The sequence below is a fragment of the Nicotiana attenuata genome, unplaced genomic scaffold (assembly GCF_001879085.1).
Source record: "Nicotiana attenuata strain UT unplaced genomic scaffold, NIATTr2, whole genome shotgun sequence".
In the NCBI taxonomy this organism is placed as follows: Eukaryota; Viridiplantae; Streptophyta; class Magnoliopsida; order Solanales; family Solanaceae; genus Nicotiana; species Nicotiana attenuata.
The window spans coordinates 99,422-108,966 of record NW_017671711.1 but is presented as its reverse complement, the minus strand read 5'-3'; the positions used below and the strand labels follow the sequence as shown (position 1 = coordinate 108,966).

Here is a 9,545-nt window from a genome sequence, read left to right as displayed (position 1 = left end):
GGAGAAACTATGCATTTTTCCGATCTGCATGCTCCATGGTTAGAGCCTCTAAGGGGTCCAAATAGGTTAGACTTGAGTAGGTTGAAAAAAGACATAAAACCTTGGCATGGCTACACAAATTGTTGAAAATCGGAATATGGTAAAATAGCTCCTGGGTGGGGAACTACTCCTTTGATGGATGTCGCAATGGCCTTATTTGTAGTATTTCTATATATTATTTTGTTCAGATTAACACAAATGTTATGAAGTGGTCAACAAAATTTAACTTCTGGTTCGTTTTATATTTAACATGGTGCCTGAATTTAGAAATAAAATCCAATTATGAAAGAACAAAAGAGATTCACATGGTACAAAAGTCTGGTACAACAATCTATATCTCTCTACAATTTTAAATATTTGATTATCAGTACAATATCAATAGCTTTCATAACGCCAATAAACCTTAGCAATCAACAACAGACAGCTTCTACACAAAATTTTCTTTTTTCCTTCTAATAGAAAAACAAGCACAAAACAGACTAGAAGAATTACATACAATAAGGGGGAAATTGTAGTGATGACAACAAAATCTAACATCTTCAGTCTTCTTTTCCCTAGAAAAAAGTACTAAATAAGAAACAAAAAAACGAAAGAGAAAAATCAATGAATAACTTAGGAAGATTTTACTTTCTTCGCCATTGTTGCCGCGCAAGTGTGTCAAGCTCCAGAGGTCAGCATTATTGGATAAAAATGTACATAATCCTTCACTAACAAAATTTTGTGAGGCAGGTATGTGGCTACTAGCTAAATGGTTAAAAGTAAACTAGACATGATTTTTGGTCTTTTCGGCTAAATATACATTTGTGTGTTGTATATAATGATTCGCGACGCAATTCTTTTGCAGTAACATATGATTGTTGAAGGAACTTTCATGGAGCCATGAGCTGCTCAATTGTATAGGAAAGATCCTTTGCCCAGTCGGCTTTAAGAAGCAACGTCTGTAACGTGTGCATTATATTATAATCAGGATCAAGTTTCCGCTGCCAACCCTACAACAACAGTATGAACAGCATTACATATAGTTATGTAAGCAATAGTATTCATTCGGTTTATTCCCTTTGTCGCCCACAGAAATTTTACGTTCAATTATGTTTAGAACTGATAGAAGGAAGAAACTACCTCCAGGACTAAAGTTGTGACCATTGCGGTGCACACATTGCCGTCAATGTTCACTCTGTGCCGCCTAACTTGTTCAAGTAGTTGCATCATGCAGTCAGCAGGATGGACTAAATCTCCTTCTGGAGTCCCCCAAAAGTCGAAAGATTCTTTCACTTCCTGTTTTGCAATGTAATAAAAAATAAGACTAAATATATTCATAGTACAAACGTTCTAAGATAAAAGCTTCCAGCAAAATCTGAGCAATACAGAGGGGTACTGGCAGTGGTCATAAAAGGGCCATTATACAGAAAATTGATACTAATATTCTGCACGCATAACCTTAGAAGGGTATACCGTACATGAATTATTAAATTAAAATGTTCAATCATATATATCTACAAATATGAGAACTAAAAACACTTAACCAAGAACAATCAAAACCATGCTTCTGATTCTGGAGGAAGGTTATTTTTCTCATAACTAAGCAGTGGCGTACGCATGATTTTTTATAAGTTGTGTCACAATTCGAAAAAATGGACAAATGAATAAATTACCATAATGATAAGCAGTGTCATTTTCTATATTTATCTCCAATATTTTCATTTTTTATACATATCTACTAATAATTTTCGACGAAGCGGTATCCCGTGACACCGCATAGGACACGGTGTATACGCCGCAGACTAAGAGAGAGGCTGGTTGAAGGGAAATGGGGCAAAAAAATCCAGGGAATAAAATATCCCCAAAACTATTGGACATTCAAAGAAGAATTAAAACCCTTCTCAGAAACTGGAATAGCACATACACCAACTAATATTACGAGCGGAAAATGAACTATTTGACCTCTTAAAAAAAAAAAAGGCATTGCACATGGGAACACTGGCAGATCCCGCTGACAGGAGCAAAGGAAGGTCTCTTTCGTTTTCAAGCATTAGCAGGAGAGAGGAGTCTGTTAGTTTAGAAAGAAGGCTTTTACTTATTTCGGGTGGGTTAGTGTGTATCAGCTAGGGTGAAGGCGGACAACGAAAAGATGGAAAGTTTTCTTGAAATATTCAAAATTCTATGGGGAAGGAGGAAATGAAGAGTTTTTGGCAAAAACAAAGTAATCTTGAGCTTCTATTTCTGGCGGTCAATAGATTTTATTCAGTAACTTCGGACACAAACCCCCCCCCCCCCCCCTCCTAAAAAAAAAAAAAAAACAGATGCGTAGTTTCTCATTACAATCTATATCTTTTATGTATCAACTTCTCTTTTTACAATTGCCCGGATGACGTAAACAAATTTGAACAGCATTTTGGCGTAGTTTCCTTGTCCCTTCTGACTTTTTTCTTCTACTTAGTTTAGCATGGTGTTCTATCAAAGGTAAATAATCCAGCCAATTCCCCAATGCTGTCACCTAAAAGGCTCATGGATAAACTTCCTAGAAGAGAAAAGGCGATACAGATAAAAGTGAAACCATGTTTCCACACCCATATAAGAGATTCAGCCCAACTCCTCGATGTAGTAAGAACCAGCATGCCTGTTCTAAGTGGTATTGCTTCATTGAACTTTATTTTTAAGGATAGCTAACTAGTCAAAGTACTCGGGTTAAACCAGTCCAAAAAAACAAAAGTCACTGGTTAAATAGAGTCTTAGTGACAATCGCGTTGAAATAGAAAAGAAATTTTCAACGAATAGATTATTCACCTTAATGAATGCATCAGGATCAGGGCAGTTCTGCTTCTTTGACAGATTTAAAGTGCACTGAGCTGCAGTCATACCATCTCGACGAGCAACAGCCTTAAAGAATTCAAGCAAATTCAGCTTGTCGTTCTGAGAAAGTTCAGCAGTCATGCCTACATCGAGGAAAATCACATGGGGCTTTGACTTGAATATACGTTTCCGAGAGGATTTGTGCTGTGGTACACGAACAAGAATATTTCCTGGATGCATGTCAGCGTGCATAAAGTTGTCAACCTGAAAGAAAGAGGTGTATCTTAGGTCCAGCAAAATCTCTCTCTCACACACACACAACTATACATAAAACCAAGCTTTCCTTCTATTACTTCGGGTTAACATCTAAGCTTTCACATGATATTACGAAATAGTAAAGATCTCAGCACTCTGCCCGCTCTCACTACTGAGTAGGTCACCGCCTCCAGTACACAAGTAACAGCCTAGATTTCAAGGTGATGGTTCATTGAAAGCAACATTAAGAGCATTAGTGTGAAGCCAGTTATTGGTGAGCTGCTTCTTCACCTTAACATATTGGAAGAAAGTAACTTCTTGATGTGAAGGCAAATGATGTTGAATATGTTGTGCAGAAGAAATAGGAGACAAGTACAAGAGAATATATCTGAAAAACCAACTATATATGCACATGCATAATGAATGGAGACATCGAAGCAAAACCACATAGGTTATCGTGCCACAAACATATAACATCCTTGCTCTAAGCGTACGTAGATCTGTATCTGTGTCCAATACTCTCATCTCAGCTTTATGTAGAAAAAGGCGAACCCATAATACTAAGGAATATCAAATAATCTTTATTTACGTTATGTTCGAACAGAGTCTTCCACATGTAAAAGAGTAATTGAGAATTTCATTTCGAGTAAAATCCAATTATACTATAGAGTATAAACAAAAGAAGGATGGATCAAATAGGAAGTTTGAGAGCCCGTTTGGATTGGCTTAAAAAAAGTGGCTTTTATGCACAAGTGCTTAAAAGCACTTTTTTAGTGCTGGAGCTTATTTTTCAAATAAGTAGTTACATGTTTGGATAAAAGTGTTGAAGCTGAAAAAAAGTTATTGAAGTGTTTGGTAAACAAGTGCTGGTAAGCACCTTTTCTGCTAAAATGATTGAAATATCCTTAAAGCTGTTAACACTTAAATGAGCTTATTACTACAACATCCTTAATGTAAAATTAACTCAAACACAGATTAATTTATGTCTTAATTAACTCTAAATTAAATTAATTAGATAAGATTATTTTTAATAAATATAAACCGTATGCCAATAGAATTGCAACATGCTTTTGTTCTGAATATTCAGTGTAATTAAGGGTCTTATTAATTGCTTATCACAGAAAAAACAAAGCTACCTAATTAATTATCTTGCAGCTTGTAATAAAACTTCTATTCTTATTTTCTCTGTCACAACTTAATCCTACCATACGTACCATTCAAAAATACTGGAAAAGATGAGATGGAGGTCTAATACGAAGGAAGAAAAGTTATAATAATGTGAAGAAAGATAACTACAATGTCAAAATGGAAGACGTGAAAAAAATGACGTTATGACTTAATTAGTAAAGTAAGGGTATTCTGGAATTTACAAAAAACATCAGGGATAATAAGGTCAATTACTTGGTCAAACATAAAAAGCTTTTAAGCCAAAAAGCAATAAGTTGGGTATCCCAACTTGTGGCTCTTGGCTTAATTCAGCTTAAAAGCACTTGGCTTAAAAGCTGTTTTTAGGTTTGCCAAACACTTAAACAAGGCAAAATGTGCTTTTAAGCTGATTTGACCAGCTTTTAAGCCAATCCAAACACCCTCTGAATCTGTAAACGTTTCTCAGCTTATCTAACTGGACATAGAACCTATTTTTGGGATCACATATAATTTAATAAGCCCCATCCTCATCAAGAAATCTGGTGGATAGATCCAATCACAGTTAAAATTCTAGCTTCTTGCTTTGAAAAATAATGTAACAGCTGGCCAATAATCGCAGTAAGACGAATTTTAGGAAAGAGAAACGAATTACTATATGATGAACTGCAAAAAAGTGATGTCAATACAACTTTACAAGCAATTCGAACAAAGCAGATCAGAGAAAAGCTTACCAGAAGCATCTTGAGAAGTGCATGAGTCCCGATATGAGCAAGAGCACTCTTAAGTCGTTCGTGACCCACGAGTTCATCAACATAGTGGGCAACACTTTCACCTTCCTCAAAAGTTTCCACCAACACAGCAGGATGTACTAATGGATAAACAGGCTTAGGGAAAGAGACATTTTTCCATCTCCGAAAATTATAAATAAACCGACTTAGATGGGCAGCTTCTCTTGCAAGGTCAACTTGTGACATCATAAAGACAGCAAATTGCTGGACACTTTCCTCCAATCTAAGCCACTTAAGTGATGGTATGAACCCTGATATTTTTGCAACGACATTGATAATCTCAAAGTCTCTTCGAATTGATTCACCAACTCCAGGGTGTCTAACCTTCACTGCCACTTTTATAGGTTTGATCTCTCGACCACGGTATCTATACTTCAAGGAAGCACGATGCACTTGAGCGATACTTCCAGATGCTACAGGGGTCTGCTCAAACTCGTCAAAAATCTCCGAAAGCTTGCGACCAAAAGCTTTTTCAACAACTCTTTTCGTGTAGGCAAAGCTATGTTCAGGGGCTTTCGAGTGAAGCTTTGACAGCTCAGCACACAAGTCTCTTGGGAACAGATCCGGCCGTGTAGCCGCCCATTGGCCCCATTTTATAAATGCTGGACCTGCTCTTTCAAGAGTCCGGTGAACAACCTGAAGCCATATTTTCCTGAACCTAGGTCCCAGAACTTCTGCAAATGGAGCCATTGCTATGCTTGGAGAAAACAGGATTGCCAAATAAAAAGCTCTCACCAAAAGAATAGCACCTTCAAATGCTGAAAGAATTACTCGAGTAAATAAAGCATGACAATTTTGTGCACGTAGATAAAATGAATTCCTTGGCGGGGAAAGGTCCATATCCGGGAGAGCTTCTGCCACTGCTACATTTTTTCGACATGTTAAGGCAAATATACCAGGAACAACAACGGCAGAGCGGCACAAGGCCAAACTAACTGCTTGAGCAACTCTACTAAGTGGAACAAAAGTTCTTCCCTTGTACAAAGAATTCAGCAAGAACCTCTTCCAAGCAAGTCGGGCATGATGTAATTTAGAATTACTTGATGAAGTGGCTGACTGTATCTTGTGAAAATTGTTATAGATGCCATTTTGCAATCTGTACCCAGTAAATGAAGCATATCCTCTAGAAGAAGATGTGTATTGCCCATAATATCTGTATCGAGAAGAACATATCCCAACCCTAAGAAGCAATCCGTGTTTTTCTCCTGAATAGACACTTCTCTGACTTTTTTCAAGGGATTGTACAATTCTTTTAATACTACCAATTCTAAAGAATCTGCATTAGCAAAAAGTACAAATACAGGTTACAAAAAGCATTCTGTGATTACAAAAGACCAATGCATTCAAAAGAAAACTAAGTACAATATAAATAACCAATACGCGGAAACAACATCCATCAGGAACTCATGAAGAATCACCAATAATTCAAGAAAAATTCTGCTTCAGCGACATTTGAACTTCTCTCAAATATTTGAAAGTGTCACAGGACCCTCTTATGGTTTCCCCCTCTAATAATGACCGATAAGGTTTACAAAAGGATTCAATTTTGTAGCTGTAAACAGAACTAGTATAAAGGACCAACTAATCAGTTGCTAAATATTTTCTGCAAAACGCTGGATAGTTTGACAAACTTATGTTGTTTATGCTTATGTCATTTAAGGGTCTGTACTCGTTATCCAGGATTCAGGAAAAGAAAAGACGAGTTCCAGATCAAGAGATTGATGTTCAGTTCTAGGATTTTGCTCTTCCATTTCTACATTACCATATCTTCTTGGAGTGTAGTGAAGATTTGGTATTAAGGTAATTTCTATATTACCATACTTTCGCTCAGTAAGCTAAAGATTTTCAAACACAAGAAGTTCAGACACGAATGCTATAAATAAAGAGGAAAGCTTCTTCTAGACCAAAGCCCAAGAGAATCTAGAAAGAAGAGAAATTTTCCACCTAAATTCACTATATCAGCTAGTAACTAGTCGGGACTACTCGGGTCTCCATATAGCACAACCACAAAAACATCCAAATAACCAAATGATTAATGAAGTTATCTGATGACCAGAGGCAGAGGCAAGATTTGAAGCTTATGGGCTCGAAATTCTAGTATGTTTAAGTTACTGGGTTTTTTGGTTAATAATTTATACCTATTCAACGAATTTCTTAAAGATAAATACAGGATTTGGACCAAAGCTACTGGTTTGGCCATACCCCATTCCGCATTCTATCTCCGCCCCTACTAATGACAGTCCTTTTATCTACCTCATTCGTTTGCCCAAAAGTAATCCGCCTTAAACTTCACAAAGTATAGCCAAATCCAAACCCAATGAGGAAGGAAGCTTGCAATAGATTGACAACCATAATAAAAACACTCTAATTATGATGAATTATCTTAAGGGAAAAGGTCTATTACTTTTTCCGAAATATCTCAACTTCAACCACACCCTTAACCAGGGGGAACTAGCCTTCGAATTACAGGTTCGGAAGAACCTAGTAGCTTTGACTCAGATCCTATATTTTGTGTTAAAAATCCACTTAATATGTATAAATAATTCATCCAGAAACCAGTAAGCTGCCTTTTCTAGAATCTAGAACTCATTAACTCAAAATCCTAGCTCCGCCCCTGCCCTTAATGTTAGCAAATCGTTCGTATTTAGCCTTGAGCTTAAAGGAGCTCAAGCGTAGTCTAAATATGAAAATAATTCGGGCAAAGGGTCCAAAATTACCCCCTATACTTTTGACTATGGTTTAAAATTATCATCATTTAAACTTATATTGTAACTGATTTAGGATTTAAATCAAAACAAGAAGCAGAACAACATTAAGTAAAATCGAGAATCAACATAAAAATTCAAAAAGGGTAAAAAACCTTAAAAAATTACCTTGACATGTCGATGCAAAAGGGAAATTAAAAGGAATTATATGCGTACGGTGGTGTTGGCTAACGTGCGCAGGAGGTGGCGAATGGCAACGAAGACGAACATTTAGGAGAAATTATTGAAGAGCAAGAAGAAGAAACCATTGTTTTGTTACATAAAAGGATTTTTTATTTTGGGTTCTTTCTTGCTTCTTCGGACAATATTATTTTTGATATAATGTTTTTTTTTTTTCCGGTTAAAACCTAGGCGGCGTAGATGAAGAAGAAGAAAAGGAAAAAAATAGGAAATAATAATAAAAGAAAAAGAAGCTCTAGTTTAGATCTTGGGGTGGAGGGCAATTTCTTTCCCACTTGGGGGTCAGATTCAAGTCCACATCAATTTTGACCATATTTATTTATCATTACCTTTTTTCAATTTAATAATTTATATTTGAGCCTCACTACTAATTTCAAACATGAATTAAATCTATTAAAAAGTTTTCCATTCACAAAATTTATATTCGAAATCTTTATTAGTTGTTTTTAACTTAAACTTTTCTCAATATTTTCTTGATCATTATTTTGTTTTACCTTAACTTTTTTATCAATATTTTCTTGGAACTTTTTTATCAATATTTTCTTGGACTAAAATCCATTGAAAAAGAAAAAATAGAGATGTATGTTATTTTTTTGGGTACAAAATAGAGATGTATATTATATGACTATTGATGAAAATATCTATTGTATGAGCTGTCACTTTTTGATGGCCAAAAATGTAACACACGAGCTCATAATGCAAGACAAAGTTAAGCTTGTTTTCCAAGTAGATATTTATTAAATTAATTAATAGAGAGTTAATTTTAACTTATCAATATTTATCTTAATATTTGGTGGTAAAAAATTTTCTCTACAGATGAAAAAAGGATTAAAGTGAATAAACAACAATAAATACACATTGAGTGAATTTTATTCTTTTTTCAACTTATGGTGGTAATGTTTGGTAAACAAAACTTAAATTTTTGATTCATATGTTATGGGCTTAATTTATAAGTAATCAACAAACATAATTTTTCTTTAATATGTTATAAACAATACTTAATTTTTCATTGACAAGAACATTGTCAACCCTTACCTTTATCGCCAAGCAAACTGAAAAATATCTTCCAAGAAAATAATAAAAAATTAAAAGGCCTAGGCTTGTTTAAGGGAAAAGGAAACCAGAAATTGAACACCTCTTCCTCATCTTGTCTATTATTATTCTTCTTCTTCATAACCCACGCTTGTTGTGAAGAGGCAAGTCAAATGACAAAGTACTTTTTTTTGGAAGGGGGAGGGGGGAGGGGCGGTTTACCGAGTCGTATTTGTATTGGAATTTGATTATATCTGAATTCGCATTGTGTAAAGTCTATCTAAGGGGTAAGCGCTCCCTAATAGAATTTTTTTCGTACCCAAAGTTCTGGAAATGGGGGAATATCTACAATACCTGGATTTAATCATATACAATTTGAAGGATTTTGTAGGTTCATTGATCAAGGTTTGACGGAAGAACTTTATAAGTTTCCAAAAATTGAAGATACAGATCAAGAAATTGAATTTTAAATTAGCAGGAAATAAAGAAGGATAAGGAGAAAGAACTCAAGTAATTATCCTTCGTTCTCTTAATTGAATTGCAATTGAAC

General features: G+C 35.3%; 1 protein-coding gene across 1 annotated transcript; it reads right to left on the bottom strand.

Annotated features, from left to right (window-relative positions):
• Positions 1–358: 358 nt before the first annotated feature.
• Positions 359–8,149, bottom strand: LOC109209798 (probable serine/threonine-protein kinase abkC). Its single transcript, XM_019373136.1, has 5 exons — positions 7,892–8,149; positions 4,962–6,294; positions 2,824–3,093; positions 1,159–1,314; positions 359–1,028 (listed from the first exon to the last, which is right to left on the bottom strand). Exons 1-5 carry the CDS (start codon positions 7,897–7,899, stop codon positions 909–911), a joined length of 1,887 nt encoding a protein of 628 aa, XP_019228681.1. The 5' UTR covers positions 7,900–8,149; the 3' UTR covers positions 359–908.
• Positions 8,150–9,545: the final 1,396 nt, after the last annotated feature.